Raw genomic sequence first — 16,916 nt, 5'->3', positions numbered from 1 at the left:
AATGAAAGGGCAAGAGGTATATAGGTACACTATATATCTCTTGCCCTTTCCTTCTTACCTAAAGACTTCCAATCTTATTTTTTTCCAATTTTCCCCTAAATTTAAATCTTATATAATATAAATAAAATGCATAATATCAATCACAAAAATTAATGTTTATTTTTTTAATTAAAATTGCCGCGCAATTTAAGGTTTTCTGTCACTTTTTTTGTGAGCCATTTCGGTACGAAACACTCCAAGCAAAAATAACTTAGTCATTGCACCAACACAAGACCCATTCACTATTACAGACGTAAAGGGAACAAATCAAACGTCATTCGCCGAATTTTGCAAAGACAAAGTTGACTTAGACTTTGGTTTCTCAAACTTCAACAATGAAGTAAACTATTATTTCAATGCTGCTGGAACTGCTTGGGACCCAGTTAAGTTCACATGCGAACAGTTTGAATGCAAGAGAATAGAAAGCAGACTTGCAGTCTATATGTTGGACCCAGATATTTCAAATGCTTTAGCTGCCAAATATATTGCAGTTCCACTTATGTTCCCTATACACCAAATATCTGTCAAAGACTTTGCAGGTGAAGTTGGAAACCAAAGTGCTGACCCAGGTGCAAGAACAGATATTGCTTTAACAACTGCAATGAAACATGCAGATACTATGTTTGTACTGTTCAGACGAACTATAAATGACTATTCTTGTTTCTACAACCCTGGTATTAAATATCATATAAACATAGATGGCAAATATTATCCAAGAGAAGAATATTCTACAGTTGAGGATATGAGGTCATACAACTTGACATTAGATGCTATGAACTTTAACAACAACTTCACAACAACCATTAACCCTGAAATGCAAAGTTCTATTATGCCATATGTGAAAGTATGGACTCATACAGGAGGTCAAAAAACTCAATATACAAATGGAGACCGTTCAAACTTTTGGCTTGGCATTCCATTTGCTGACTCAGAAGACTTTATGGGTGGTATTTCAACTGTTGGTACAGTTCAAATACAATATACTGGTGACAGAGACGGTCCAGATGAATTGAAAGCAAAGAAGTTTACAAAACCAATAGCACTTTTCACGGAAGATGCTCTTTTGAAGATTCGTTCGATGAAACCTGCTGGGGCTCCTCAGATTGGCATAACGACAGCTTCCATCGAGCAGATTTTGGCAGCAGGTCAGTAAGTTGTTCTTGAACTGACTTCTCTCCGTCAAATATTGACAGTACGCCAGTTTTGACATAATATTGTATTATAAACTTACCTTTAGAAATATCGGTCAGTTTTGAAGTTATATTTTTGTCTGCTTCAAGAACTTTCACCATTTCAGTTATACCAACTTTCTTTGCTTTATGAAAATATTTAGGTTCAGCAAAGACTGCTATTCTATAACATTTTCCATTGTTTGTGTAAAGAACTATTCTGTCAATGTATTTGTATTGTTTGTGAGTATAAACTTTGTTCTGCTTCAATTCAAAGAGATATCCGAATACGTCCATCTTTTTATTCTAAGTAAAATGTCATTTCCGAAAAATAAAAGCGTAAGTGTTTCAAAAGGTTTAATGGCGGTGGCAGATGTGAAGTTAAATTCACCAACTCAAACAAACAGTCAAAGTGTTATTGTCAATGTCAAAGACAGAGATGTTGAAGTGGGGAAACCATACGAAGACGAAGATGGTATAACAATTGTTCCTGTAAAAGAACAACCAACATATCCTGAAGTTAACAGAGACTTAAGTTCTGTTGCAGATATTCGAAACGACTACCAACAACTGAAAGACAAACTTCAAACTCAGGAGAAGATTTGTCAAGCTTTAAGTATAATGTTAAACTTGGTCGAACACAACCCTGTAAAAGTGAACTCATATGTCATTGCACCTCATGAAGTTTTGAAAGAACTATTGAAACTTTTGACAGAGGCAGACGATATAAACATCAAAGAAATAGAACCCGACATTAGTTGCTGTGGTGTTTCATATAATGCCATTGACAAGATATACGTTATGAAAGGAGGTGAAACGTTGAACTTAAAATATAGTTTCCCAGACGTTATAAAAATATTTGACGACCACAACATTTCATTAAAATTTATTTGCTAAGTAAATGGCAGAAGACATAATGGTTTATACTATTACGACTAAAAACCCTGAGTCATATAATTCTATAACAACAAACTTACAAAGTCCTCAAGGACGATATTGTAAACTAACCTTAAACACAATGACGACTAAAGCCTGTTTTGCTCTTTTGACACCAGAAGACTTTATTGTTGTGAATGGTAAAAAATACTCCTTTGAAGATACTTACTCAGATATACCACCAATAGGTTTTGTTGACTTATTTAATACTTTAAGTACGGGTGTAACATGTGCTGCAACTAGAGCAGGTTTCATTATGTTTGGATGTCCGACTGAGTTTACTATAAACGATATGAGCTATAATACAAAACTTATTTCTGGTTTTTACTACCAACAGTTTCCTATAACAGGAAAAGGTGTCATACAAGGAATGTCTATTCCATTGACATTAAGCACACCAATCTTATATATTGTTTCAAACTTAGGTTCAAAGTGTTATTCGAATGTCGACAGAAACTATTATGACCAAAAGATACTTATGCGTATAAACAATACTTTCTCTGCTGGTTTGCCTATTGTTCATTCGAATGCAGAATTTTCAACCTTAGTGAACTCAAACACTTTGGCAAGTATAACGTTGACATTAGTTGACGCAAACTTTGTTCCTGTAAAATATAGATCCGTATTTTTCCCAAGTGAGGGGGGTATCTCCAATCCCAGCCCTATCGTCCTCCCAGTGTCAGTTTTCAATATAAAATCCAAATTTTTTTTGAAAATAAAAATTTCGAGAAATTTTTCTGATTTTTTTTTCTTTGATTTCAATAATTCAAAATAAATTTGGGAGTAAAAAGACACTATTTAATGAAATTCATATGAGTGAATGTGGATAAATACTCTCAAAACATACAATTTATCTATTTTTTCTTTATATTATCAACTAATTAGTGATAATTTTTTTTGAATCAGATTTTTTTTTCATTAAAAACATAATATATAACACAACAATGATGCACACATACGTATCTACACATCAAAATATAAAGCTTGTTTTGGTCTGGGCATCCCAACCCAAAATTCTTAAAAAATTGAATAAAATTGAATACTTGGGGCTGGGATACCCATCCCAAAACCGAATTGAATTTTTTGAATTAAAGAATATATTTATGTATTTATAATATACATGTGATGTCTATAAAAAATACTAAATTCTAAAAAAAATTCAATTTATTCAAAACGTATACTAAGTGATCACTTCATTAGTAGGATCAGCAATCCTACTAAATGGTGAGAACGCCACTAACTAAAAAGGGAGTCCTTGGAGCTCTTGATCTCTTGTCAGTAGAGTTCATAATGAGGCATGGCATCTACTGATTAGAGATCAGAGCAATCCTACCTTACCTTCAGGAGCTACAAAGCTCCTAATCGTTACGAGAGGGAGCCTTGGAGCTCCTGAAGCTCATCAGCAGAGGCTATTTACCATTTGGGCCTCTCCTGATGAAAGATGCGAAACACGTCTACGAACCAGGAGCTTCAAAGCTTCTAATCCTTACTAAAGGGAGCTTTGGAGCTCCTGAGTCTCCATCAACAGAGTCCCAGATGGTAAATGTCCTTTGCTGATGAAAGATGCGAAACACATCTACGAACCAGGAGCTCCAAAGCTCCTAATCCTTACGAAAGGGAGCTTTGGAGCTCCTGAAACTCCTTTTACTATAAAATAGGACAGTTTTCTTCTGAGGTTCTCATCAAATCTAAGACTTTAGAAGAAAGCTGTCCTATCAATGTATACTTACACTCTCATGGACTACAAGTGTACAATTTTAAGGCAGAGATTATCCGAGGCCTCTCATCAAATGAGGGACCTCGGATAATCTCTACCTTAAGTAGTCAAATAACTTTTCTCACTATTTAGGAACAAAAGAACAAGAGTTGGAGTACTTTAAGGCAAGATTCTTCCGAAATCTCTCATCGAATGAGAGACTTCGGAAGGACCTTGCCAAATCCTTGAACGCCAATATCCTTGGAACTGAGCTAGAACCAGGGAGAAGTAGCATACTATAGAGCACGATGGTAATCTCGGAAATGCTTATATCGCCCCAAGCACAATATTTAAGAAGTCTAACTCATATATACAAGAAGTCAGGCTGAATAGATATTGTGCATATGGTTTGCAGAACTCTCATGATATTTAAAATTCATGTTATCCCAAAAAAGGTGACACTTTGGGTGTATCGTCCATCCCAGGGATGCAAAAATCACATCACCTTGGATCTATACTGTAAAACTTTTATGTCCTATGTATTTGTCAATGACGGCAGAAAGTTTCGAATTGGAAGATGCAACTGGTGAAAGTATTGTATTACAAGAACAACTTCAACAACAAATAGCTCAAGAACAACAAATGCAACAAATGGAACAACAAAGTCAAGAATAAAAAAATATTATTTTTTTATTTTTATAAAAATGTACAGAATAGATGTTTCAGATTTTTATGACTTCCAAGCATTCAGAAATATGTGTCCATTTCGAAACTATAACAAAGCAGTCGAGAATTTGAAACGTTTAGTCATTTATGTCGACTCTGCCCCAGAATGTTATGTTATGAAAGAATGGGATGTAGTCTTTAACAAACCTAAAGCGACAATAGTTTCAGAACAAGAATGTAGACAGAAACTTAAGAAAATAAAAGTCGTACAAGTTGGCATGAAGATGTTAGATGCTTGGGATATCTTATTGTCAAAGTTAGAAGATTTTTCAGTTCGAGGTATAAAGTTCTATACACCTTCTCCAAACTTCTATTCTATCTTCACTGGATATAAATATGAACAAGTAGAATGGAAAGAAAATATTATAGAAGCTTGGTTAGACCATGTCAAAGAAATTATATGCAATGGAAACGAAAAGGTTTATGAGTATATCTTATGTTGGTTTGCAAACATCTTACAACATCCAAGTGCTAAAAATGAAACTGCTCTCATTATAATTGGAAAACAAGGAACAGGTAAGAACACATTCTTTACAGATATCTTATGCAAACTATTAGAAGGTTATTCGAACCCTAATATGACAAACTTAGAAAACATCTGCGGTAAATTTAACTCTTCAATTGAGAATATGAAACTTATAGTTTGCAATGAACTTCAAAGTATAGATACAACAAAAGTTTTGAACTCAGATGCTTTGAAGAGTCTTATAACAGACAAAGTTGGAGTTGTTGAAAGAAAGTATAAAGACCAAAGAGTTTGTGAGAATGTTGCAAGTTAGTATACCTAAGTCGTGTACGGTGGCACTGCGTTCCTCCGTACGCAATACTTGTGAATTTGACACTTTACAAAACCGTTAACGTATATTTTACAACACAAACACAAACACCAACTTAACCTTAAATATTTATAAAGCCGCCAACCACTTCACCTTACTACTGTAAAAATAAACGTTCTCACTTACAAAAGTATTGCAACTCTTCCCATTGCTGTGCTTCACACAATAGTTCATATTCTTCAGTATCGCTGCTGTCGCTCCAATCGTCAGAGTCAAAGTCACTGTCAAAATAAATGTTAGTAAGTTTTGACAAAGCTAATGAAACACGTTTACCGTTTGTATCGTATGCTTGTATAAACTTTCCATTCTTCATTCCTTCATAAACGCTCAAACTAACTTTACCCTTTCTCCCTCGTATCTGATAGAATGTATTTTCACGAGGAACAAAGAACAAATTCTTGAACTCATGACCGTTGTAGTTTGTTATCTCAATAGTTTTCGTCATTTATATAAAAATAAACTTAAAAATAAAATAAAAAAATAAACTTAAAAATTAATGATATCACCACCATCACACGTATGAAAACATCCATTTAAATTTAGGGTAGAAGGTTAGATCTAACCTCATTTCTACCCTCAGCCGCTAAGCGGCGAGACCCTTTGGGTCTTTTCTACCCTGTTGAATTCATTGCTTTATAACTCTCTTCCTTGGTTTCTTTTTAGTTGCTTTCTTCACGTCTGTCTCCAACTTGACTGTCTTTCTTCTTCGTCCGTAATGATACCAGTTACTTCCACCAGTCAATGGGTCAAATGGTCGTTCATAAGGGTTTCCATACATTCCATAAGGTCCGTATGGAAAACTGGTGGAGAAGAAACATTTTCTTTAGTTCCATCGAATCTATTTAAATGCATTGTTTCACCTTTCATCTGGTCATTAAAGTCTTTTGCGTGTTTTGCAAACTCATCGTCCTTTCCTAAAGCATTTTCTGACTCAGTCGCAACCAAATTGGATGCTTTATTTATGAGCCCTATTTTATTTAATCTTAACTTCTTTGCAACCCAGCCTCCAATCTTTCCTTTATTTGCATCTAATGTCTTTGAAACCCTTCCTCCACTCATTTTATTTACTGCGTCATAAGCTCCAAGTGCTTTTGCTCCAAATGCTAATGCTTTTGTTCCCATTGCGCCTAAAGCTGCCCAAGCTACCATTTACACCATATTAAAATCATCTCTCTTCAATATTATCTCATAAAAGTTCTCGTTACTGGAGAAAGTCAATGAAACATAAGCGTTCTCACGGGCTTCGCCCTCACCGCTTTGCGGTCTATCTAACTTTTCTTATATCATCTATACGCTTCAAAATGTCTGAACAATTGCTAACATCTTCTACAACAGTTATTTCATCATGAATGACCTTCAAGAACAAGCTCATTTAATATGCAATTAAAATCATCTCAATAATGAGTCCATCCTTTCCATCTTTAGGTAGCACAACATCTTTCATTGAAGAAGGTTCGACAAGTCTTATGTTAAACTTACTGACAAAGTTTGTTATACTATAATGCTTCGGCGGCGAATACATGTAGTTTGAAAGACATAATATAGATTCTTCAGCAAATTCACTTATACTGGATTTTATAACAATGTTCTCACGAGACCAAATACCACCAATTGACAATCTTGTAAGCAATCCTGCTGAACCTTCAACTGTAAACGTCGATGGTAACATTCCACGAAGGTCATCTATTGACATCGTTGAGTCACTGTATTTAAATATTTTCTTAAAGCAATCGTCATTATCTAACCATGCAATAGCTTTGAAGTTTTCATTCGAATATACATCTGCTTCATTAAATGTAAAACCTGACTTCTTTGCAGAGATGACTTTAAAATCTATTGAGTTTGTTTCAAAATTATATGCTATGGTAACTTCTGAAGGTAATGGATGTCCTTCCGCAGTCAGTTGTTCTCTCACTACCGTTTGAAGCTTTGTGTTAAAAACTTTCATGTCATCTCCTGTCTAGTTCACATACACAGCAACAGGGAAACTATCTTGCTTCTTTGTTTCATCATTATATCTCAAAACATTAAAGTTCTTCAATAATATTGTTCTTCCTGCTGGAATACTTCGAACCTGTCTGATTTCAATAGCTTTCTCACCTCCTACATACTCTACCCAGTGTCTTGGATATTCATAAGTATACTGACTTTCTTGAATTTTGGTTGGTTTCATCATAACGTGTTCATAGTATATCTTTATACTCTTGTCAGTTAGACTCGGTGCTATGTTCTGAATATTTCTGACTTGCATTTTTAATGGAGATAAAATGAAGCATTTAATACATGACGTAGATGAAGACATGAATGAAACTACAGACAAACTTAACTCTTCTCTCATTCTTCCTTTCAGTAAGGACTATGAGTTCTGTTCAAATGGTGTTATTTCTATTGTGGAAAGATGGGTTCAGGTAAGACATTTAACCTCATTCGTCATATACTCATAACAGAGCGTTTAGGAAACGACTCTTACTATGACCAAATCATTATATCAGCAACTTCAGACTCTATGGATTCAACAGCGAAAACATTTATGTCAAAAGTTCAAGCCTCTGTCGTTAAAGTTCCAGACAGTGAACTCATTGAATTTCTTCAACGTTACATTCGACGTAAGAGGAAATATTATGCCATCGTTGAATTTATACAGTCAGGAATGCAAAAGACTTCTGAGAGATGGAAAGAATTATTGACAAACACCACTTACGTCAATACTCAGGAGTTTACGATATGAAACGACTGACAAACTACATTCTATCAAAACTTTCAAAATACCCCTTCAAAAAGTATCCTTCAAACACTCTGCTCGTTTGTGACGACTTCGCCGGAAAAGGTTTAGTGTCAAAGCCTGACTCACCATTAGCTAACATCATACTAAAGTCAGACATTACCATTTAACTGTAGCAATACTTATGCAAACATGGCGTTTTTGCTTTAAACATAAAACGTCTCATAACTGACTTCGTTATCTTTCAAGGTTTCTCACGCTATGATATTGAACTCATTTGGAAACAGTCAGGTATAACATTACCTTTTGAAGAAATTTGGGAAGCATATAAGTCTCTCATCTCTCCTCGTTCATACCTTGAGATTCATATCATGACTAATACCATTAAAGTCAAAAATATTCCATGGGAACGACCAACATTGTTTTAAAGTTTAACCTTCAATTGACTGATGGTAAACAAATTCCATGCATCTCTGTCGCCATTTCTGTTAATATTTTTGCTGTCATTCATATCATCCACTTCTCCATCCGTTAGCTTTTGAGGATATGCGTTAGAATAGCTGTTCTTAAATGAAGGCTTTTCACCTTTGAGAGCATAAACTCTATAACTTTCTGCATACTTTATGTTTGAACCTCCTGAGCCATCATTGACATAAATTTTTATAGGCTTCCACCCTTTGTTCATGTTCCTGCTTCTTCCCTTAGCTCTTTTGTTCAGTAGTTCTACATCTTTATACACAGCTCCTGTCTCAGTGAATTCAACAATATTTTCATTCGTTAGCTTTACATTCAAACCCTTGTCGAGTATATTGTTCATTTCATACATATAAAAGGTTTTTATTCTATATGAAATGAGAAGCAAATCCATCTTAGCTGGTGCCGTTAATGTTCCAATTGAACCAACATCAAATGTTGACTCACGAACGACAAACAATATTGTCATAAAGAACTATAGTTCAGAGTGTTTGAAAGAAAAAGAACCAGAGCTGAAATCCGTGAATTTAAACTCAGCTTCAAACGCTAACGCTACATCAGATGTTAAGTTAGAGTATCCACCACTGGACCAAATTCTTTCAAGAGAAGCCAACGACAACCCTTACACAAATGTTCAAACAAATCCTTCAGATAACGTAGACCATTACCTTCTTCAGTTATACCAAACAATTTTACTCAAAGACGATAAGAAGCTTTTGACAAATCTTATAAGCAAGAACCAAATAATTCTAACAAAGGAGGACCTTGAAAATGTTATATCACGAATAACAGGGAAACAATGTGTCATTGACTATCTCGACCCTGAAATCGAATGCTGTGGTCAAACTCCACTATTCATGAAAATAGGTAACATCCGCATCATTGAAACACCAGGAACTACAGGAGTTGAGTTTAAGTATAAATATTCGAACGAGTATACAAAACTTTCAACAGAATATAAACTTTGCTTGAAATATGTTTTAGTAAATTAAAAGCAATTTGTAATATCATCCAAAACTTCTTCAACAGTATCGAACTCATCTTCATAATGCAAACCTAATCTTATTGACTTGGTGCAGTTTTCACTAAAACACAATATAGCGCTTTGCGCTCGGCGCCTTTGACGCCTTTTTCTGTTCTCTTGACTGACATAACTAACTCATTTGTTTCATCAAACAGCAACAACCAAAGTTCATGACCTAATACATAACATTCATACTTTATATTTTTAGCTCTGAGTTCTCTTGTAAGCTGTTGCATTTAATATTTTCTAAAAAGTCAACTTCAACAGTCATTCGCACTGGTGCCTTCAGTTCTACAGGCTCTCCTTGAAAGTCAACAAGTCTGAATTGCATGTCTTTCAAAATTATGAGGACTAATGCGAACCCATTTACCTAAATGAGTTGCTATGACAGGAACGTTTGGAATGAACATTGAATTGACTGCATAACAGAAGGATTTATATTCTACTGAACCTTTACTATTAACTCCTGAAATACCTGTGACATTAGCTATTTTTGACTCAATGTACAAACAATTACCATAACATACGTATGGAACAGATTTCATCTCAATCGTTTTGTCAACACTTTTCAAAGGAAATGTCATATGGTATGCTCCCAAAAGAAGTTGAACTCTATGACTCATTCGTGTTATCTTGAACTCTTTCTTGCTACTGAACTTCAATGTTCCCTCAGAAGAGAGTTCGACATCTATGTTGTCAATAGTTTCTTCATTTATGAGAGTATCTATGACTCCAGCAATTTTATCTATTCTATACTCGCTCTGTTAGGAAATGTTATAAAACTTCTTTTGTCATCTATTTCAATCTCTATGAATCTGTTTCATCTGTTATGACAAAAGTTGCGATAGTATTGAAGTCAACAACTCTGAAAGCAAGCGCTTCATTCTGAAGACCTAAGTTTGTTTGTAGCTTTACTGTCCCGTATTCGTTTGGGTCTGTACTTTGCAAATAGAAACAACATTTTATTCTCATTAAAATATGACTATTGCTGCATATGCGTATGAAACAAATGAAGCAAGAAGAGCACATGAACTAGTAAACGAAAACTCAACTTTAACCATTGAAGGCAATGATTTAGTCATTGACGATGGAAAAACTAAAAAAGTCATTGATTTCGATACTTTTAACACTTATGACCCATTCATTACAACAAGCAAAGTTCCTATCATAAATGATGGAACGGTGCAATATATAAATTCTACAGTAGATGCCTCATTAGTGAAAGTACTTAAATGTTCTCATTGAATTGTTAAAGAGCTTTCGATTTGACGACAACATTAAATGCCTTAAAGAATTTAGTCATGAATGAGAAACAAATTCTTGGCGTTGCTGGTAGCAGTAATGATGTACACCTTATGACATTAGAATATTATAACGAACATAAAGATGAACTGAAAGGAGAGAAGGGTGACACCGGACCTCAAGGACCACAAGGAATACAAGGAATTCAAGGAATTCAAGGACCTCAAGGCGAAAACGGTTTGGATGGAAAGGATGGAAAGGATGGAAAAACTGCTAAATCATGGATATGGGACCTTATAAATACTGGTTTAACAGCTGCTTCATATGGAGTTCTTCAATACCAAATCGGAAAGATATGGGCAGTACTTGGTGAAGAAGTTTTAAATGACGTTAAAAATGCTTTGAACTTCATTTCAAATGGTTCGGATACTATTAAAACTTTATCTGGTTGGATGCAAGAAACAAGGAGTCAAATAGATACTGTAAGACGTATAGCAAACAATGCACGTACGGGATTGGATACTTTACGACAAGCACAAAATACACTAAAGGAAGCAAATGATATTCTTGGCTCAGTATCAGACATGCATGAAGATTGGCTTAAAGGTATTGACAAATCTTTAAAAAATCACAGTCAGTCTATTGCTGACTACAAGAAAAGTATAGATTTTTTACATAGTGCTATGGACGTACATGATGGAAGCATAAGGAACTTACTTAATGCTAACAATAACTTACCAGGAACTATTAAAGCATTTATAAAGTCCTTTGTAAAACCCGGTGCTCTAACATTTAGGTCTTTGAGAGCAAGAGCATTGAAGTCAAGAGATGCAGAAACTCCAACAGAACCTACAGAAGGAACTGAAACAACAGAAACTCCAAAAGAACCACCAAAACCAACAGCTAATGAAATATTGTTCGAATATTTTCCAAGGTACTCTGTTCTCATTGCATACATTCAAGAAATACTTAAGAAAGCAGACTTGACTTTAGGAGATGATGAAAGTTCTGTATATCTTTCGTTCCAGTTTCAAATAGCAGAACTTTTGAGACAGATATGCTTAATGTATGACAACATCTCTGATTTCACAAGATATGATGACGACCATGACCCCGAACACGGTGAAGAAGAAGTTTTACAAACATCCATTAAGACAGGAAAGGTTTTAACACAAAGTCTCATTATTGACACCAAAGATGGCGAAGTGGACGTTCTTCAAGAGCTGAAGAAAAATACTTCTTCGGGAGGTGGTGGTAGGCATGAACTTGAAATATAATGAGATAGAAGAGAAATTAGCCGAAAAAGCAGATAAAGAACATAAACACAATATCTCCCGATATAAATGAACTTCAAGCTACATTAAATAGTAAAGCCGAAAAATGAACTTGACGCAATGAACAAATTTTGAAATCTCATAAAACACAATATCTCCGATATAAATGAACTTCAAGCTACATTAAATAGTAAAGCGGACAAGAACACGTTCATTATATAACTTCAGACGAACAGATTATAACGGACTACATGGATATTTAACACGAAGTGATGAAGCGAAGACAAAAAAATGTTAATGAAAGAAGATATAAATACATTCGTGCTAAAGGTTATGAATAAGCTGTACTGTACAGTATGATGTAGCTAAAGCACCAGAAGCATTTTGGTTATACCGGTGAAATTTATGCCTCTACTTTCAATGTTAACGGTGTATTAGTTGAACCAAGATTTACTTTGAGAGTTAAGTCCAAAATAACGTTTGAAGATGCTATTAAAAGTAAAGCTGACAAAGTTGAACTTGAAGCAATGAACAAAGTTTGAAATCTCATAAACACAACATCTCCGATATAAATGAACTTCAAGCTACATTAGATAAGAAAGCCGACAAGAACCATACACATAAATCCTTCACTACTGTTAGAGCAGACGACATAATATTGAACTTTGACCTTGGTTCAAGTGCACCATTAGAAAATCCAAGTACAAGCGTAAAAGATACTCTTAACAATTTAGATAATAGTTGCAGGAATATTGAAAGTCATGCCAGAAACTTTGAAACATATGAACTACCAACAATGTTAGATAAGAAAGCAGACAAAACTTATGTGGATGCAGAACTAACAAGAAATTTTCGAAACCAGATACAATGCATTTACAACAGAAATTATAAATGGTGAACCAGCAACTCCATTTGAATTTGTTAGAGGTCTTCAACAGATACTTTTGAATTTTTCTTGGATAATTCTATTGAACTAACATTACATTATAAAAGTGGAACAAATGCAACATTTCATCCGGGAGTACATTCCAAATGTATTTAATGACATAAGTTCTTTAGAATATGTTTATAGAGTTATGAGCATATATGATTTAATATATCCTATAGGAGCTGTTTATACGTCTATGAATCCAATAAATCCAAACACTTTATTTGGTGGTAGATGGTATGAAATAGTTGACAGTTTTCCATTCTACACTAATACTCAGTCAATGAAGATGGGAGGTTCAAAGAAAATAGGTATTGAAAACCTTCCTTCACATATGCATAGGTTCAGTGGAAGAACATCTGTGGAAGGAAACCATTCACATTCAATAACAAAAAGAGGTTATACAAATCTTGCAGCGGGTTCGGATAGACAGGGAATGCATAGATATGATATCACAACTGACCCAGTAGATTCAAGCACAGGTATTTTCTGTGGAACCGCAGGAAATCATACACATGTTGTAGCTGGTATTACAGACCCAGGGTAATGGAAAAGATTATATGCCTCCTTATATAACAATACACGCTTGGATACGAGTTGGTTAAAATCTTTAACTTTACATAAATGAGCTTGAAAGAAGTATTCGAACAACATCCATGGAGGTCATTTAAGAAGTTCAATGAAGCTGCAAAGAGTTGGGGATTTACTAACAGAGCTGAAGTGAAAAGGTTCTTTGACAAAAATGTTGTACATCAAACAAAAATAAACCCTTACGACTACTTTTTACCAATTTACTCCAACGCTCCTGACGCATACCAATTTGACACTCTCGTTCAAAGCAGAAAATGTGGCCATAAACCATTCCTCATCTTCATTAATGTTAACACTCGTAAAGCATATACATATCCAATGAAAAATAAAGGAACTCGTGAAGTGTTAAGAGTTTTACAAAAGTTTGTAGCAGAACATAACCCAAGTACTTTAACATCAGACCAAGACAGTGCATACCTCAGCAACGAAATCACAGATTTTCTCATTAAGCATAACATAACTCACTACACTACTGAAGACCATAACCATAACATACTCGGCATCATAAACCGCTTCATAAGAACGCTTAGAGATTTAAATCAAGAGCGAGACTTTACCGAAGAAACAATGAAACACTTTTCGAAGTATATAATTCCTCAACACATTCTACAACAGGACATACACCAAATTCAATGACACAACAACAAGAAGAAAAGTATATACAAAAGAAACGAAGTCAAACACAAAATATCAGAAATTCAACACAATTTACCCTCATTCCTGGTACAAAAGTTCGTGTAGTTCTTGACGACAAACCATTGACAAAGAAACGTTTAAGGTTAAGTCGAAATTAATTATATCGTAGACTCTACGCAAGGTAATGGATATCTTATAAAAGCTGCTGACGACTCCATAGCGTTTTACCCTCGTCATAAATTAGTTGAAAGTAGTAATGGCAAACTTGCTGAAACCATTGACGAAGCAAAGCGAGGAGTGGTTATTGAAATACTTGGCTATAACATAAACGATGACACTTATAAAGTAAGATATGAAGGAGGCGTTGAAGATGTTATACCATCTAAGAACTTGAGAGAGTCAAAGCCAACACATCTGGGACCATTAGAGCGGGAGTACTGGAAAGACAAAAATATGCCAGAAAGAATAAGAAAATTCTTCTAAACTTTTTCATTAGATGTAAATCAGACATGAACGAGAACAGTCATGATATCATTAATGGTACCATTTATTTTAACATAAAGACGCAAACGGACTCAAAATAATGTTTAGGGTAGATGGTTAGATCTAACCTCATTTCTAACCTCATTTCTACCCTCTTGAATTTTCATGAATTTTCCCGAAATAAAAAATAAAGTTAGTTTTATTTTATTTATTTTGTATTTGACGAGAATGTCGGGTAGATGGTTAGATCTAACCTCATTTCTACCCTCATTTCTACCCTCATTTCTACCCTCTTGAATTTTCATGAATTTTCCCGAAATAAAAAATAAAGTTAGTTTTATTTTTTTTATTTTTTTTATTTTGTATAAAAGATATGATTTCAACAATCGGCACAACAACACTTCAAACAACAGCACCAAACTCGTTAGTCATGAATCCAACATCTATGTTAGTAGAGATGAAAAGCTTCATTCCTTCTTCATATACTTTTGAAACAGAAATCCAGAAGATAAAGCAAGAACTTTTAACAAGTAATTTAGACTGTAGTGCGAAAGATGAAACAAATGAACAGTATCTTTATGAAATGCAGGACATTATTGACCATTTACCCAAACTACCTGAAATCCAACAACAAAAACTCACTATTCCTGAATTCGATGAAATTGAAGTCAAAGCAACTGACTCAGTAGAAATAAAGAAGTTCATACGAAAGGTAAACTATGAGTTTCTAGGATTTCATTGCAACCATAAGGTTATGGACAAAGATTGCGACATGGTATATAAGAACATCTCTGACATATATAAATCTGAAGAATTTAAGACCTACGACAACTTTGTTTCGTTAGTTGCTGAATGTGTATGGCAGATAAGAGATAAAGATAGAAGAGGTAAGGTATGGAACAAACAAATAAGACCCGCTATGTTTGAGATGAAGAGAGCAATTGAACGCTTTAGTTGTTTTAGCTGGTTTTATTTCAATGTATAACGCAAAAATGAACCCGCAATGTTCTAAATGTAAAGCAGCAATTAGGAAATATAACTACTCCGTCAAAGAGATAGAAGTATGAGAAACGACTATGCTGACTTAAAAGAAAGAAGTAGAGAAACCAGCAGAAGATAAAATGGACATGTTAGCATTTCTGAACAAAAAACTATCCAACTGCTGACGATTTCCTTCTATCTGACGTCAAGAAAAGAAATATAAAGAACTTTCGGCATAGTTAACATTCGATGTACTAAAGAAGAAATAGAAGCTACAAAACTGTTTAAAGTCTCACGAATTCATAACGTTTACCATGTAAAACGCTTATAAAATAACTGGGGTAGAAAAGAGGGTAGAAATGAGGTTAGATCTAACCATCTACCCTAAAATATATTTTTGCTGAATTCAGCAACAAAATTCTGAGTAAAATAATTTTTAGGGCATGTGTCAAACCGTTGAGTTTTCACAAAATTTAAAAAAATAACGTTTACCATGTAAACGCTTATAAAATAACTGGGGTAGAAAGAGGGTAGAATGAGGTTAGATCTAACCATCTACCCTAAAATATATTTTTTGCTGAATTCAGCAACAAATTCTGAGTAAAATAATTTTTAGGGCATGTGTCAAACCGTTGAGTTTTCACACAAATTTAAAAAATAACGTTTTACCATGTAAAACGCTTATAAATATACTGGGGTAGAAAAGAGGTAGAAATGAGGTTAGATCTACCATCTACCCTAAAATATATTTTTGCTGAATTCAGCAACAAAAATCGTGAATTTCCTTAAGACAGAAAAAATAAAGTTAGTTTTTATTTTTATTTATTTTTTTTATTTTGTATGTAAGACATATATGTCAAACATTGAGTTTGAAACAGTTAGAAAGATAGACAATGACACCAAATTGGTTAGAATAGGTGATTTAAACGTAAGATACTCAAAGAAATACAACAAATTTTCTTTGTCAGACATTAATTTCCATCTGGAAAGAAAACACACGACTGGGTTAGAAATGCTTCAACTCAGAAAATTTTGACAAGAAATCCTGAGCTTATGATATCAGTAAGATTCTATGGAACTACAGCATATCTCATCGACAAAAGTCTTATACCAATAGTTTTTGTTATGGATTGACCCAGTTGTTGGATATAACTTCATA

The 16,916-nt window shown here is 34.3% G+C and overlaps 4 protein-coding genes and 3 pseudogenes across 7 annotated transcripts, besides 5 other annotated features; 5 read left to right on the top strand and 2 right to left on the bottom strand.

Moving 5' to 3' along the window:
* Window positions 1–54: part of a mobile genetic element that runs on past the window's edge.
* Window positions 1–5,339: part of a mobile genetic element that runs on past the window's edge.
* Window positions 482–1,192, top strand: TVAGG3_0017900 (protein of unknown function, DUF4106 family; the record flags this gene model as incomplete). Its single annotated transcript, XM_051220077.1, has 1 exon — window positions 482–1,192. One exon carries the CDS (start codon window positions 482–484, stop codon window positions 1,190–1,192), a length of 711 nt encoding a protein of 236 aa, XP_051105063.1.
* Window positions 1,569–2,105, top strand: TVAGG3_0017890 (protein of unknown function, DUF4106 family; the record flags this gene model as incomplete). The annotated part of the gene is made up of 1 exon (XM_051220076.1): window positions 1,569–2,105. One exon carries the CDS (start codon window positions 1,569–1,571, stop codon window positions 2,103–2,105), a length of 537 nt encoding a protein of 178 aa, XP_051105062.1.
* Window positions 2,758–4,357: a mobile genetic element.
* Window positions 5,340–16,916: part of a mobile genetic element that runs on past the window's edge.
* TVAGG3_0017860 (uncharacterized protein) lies at window positions 5,521–5,847 on the bottom strand (the record flags this gene model as incomplete). Its single annotated transcript, XM_001311946.1, has 1 exon — window positions 5,521–5,847. The coding sequence occupies one exon, from the start codon at window positions 5,845–5,847 to the stop codon at window positions 5,521–5,523; it is 327 nt and encodes a 108-aa protein (XP_001311947.1).
* Window positions 5,848–5,972: a terminal%2Cinverted (terminal inverted repeat of Maverick-1A transposon ID:TVAGG3_0017700).
* Window positions 6,878–7,704, bottom strand: TVAGG3_0017850 (annotated as a pseudogene). Its single transcript has one exon. A coding segment is annotated over exon 1 (827 nt).
* On the top strand, window positions 8,976–9,590 carry TVAGG3_0017840 (uncharacterized protein; the record flags this gene model as incomplete). The annotated part of the gene is made up of 1 exon (XM_051220075.1): window positions 8,976–9,590. One exon carries the CDS (start codon window positions 8,976–8,978, stop codon window positions 9,588–9,590), a length of 615 nt encoding a protein of 204 aa, XP_051105061.1.
* Window positions 13,691–14,727, top strand: TVAGG3_0017830 (annotated as a pseudogene). The gene has a single exon. A coding segment is annotated over exon 1 (1,037 nt).
* On the top strand, window positions 15,150–15,630 carry TVAGG3_0017820 (annotated as a pseudogene). The gene has a single exon. A coding segment is annotated over exon 1 (481 nt).

This window comes from Trichomonas vaginalis, chromosome IV, assembly GCF_026262505.1.
Source record: "Trichomonas vaginalis G3 chromosome IV, whole genome shotgun sequence".
NCBI classification, from domain to species: domain Eukaryota; phylum Parabasalia; order Trichomonadida; family Trichomonadidae; genus Trichomonas; species Trichomonas vaginalis.
The sequence above is the reverse complement of the archived record's forward strand: the minus strand, read 5'-3'. Positions and strand labels throughout refer to the sequence as shown.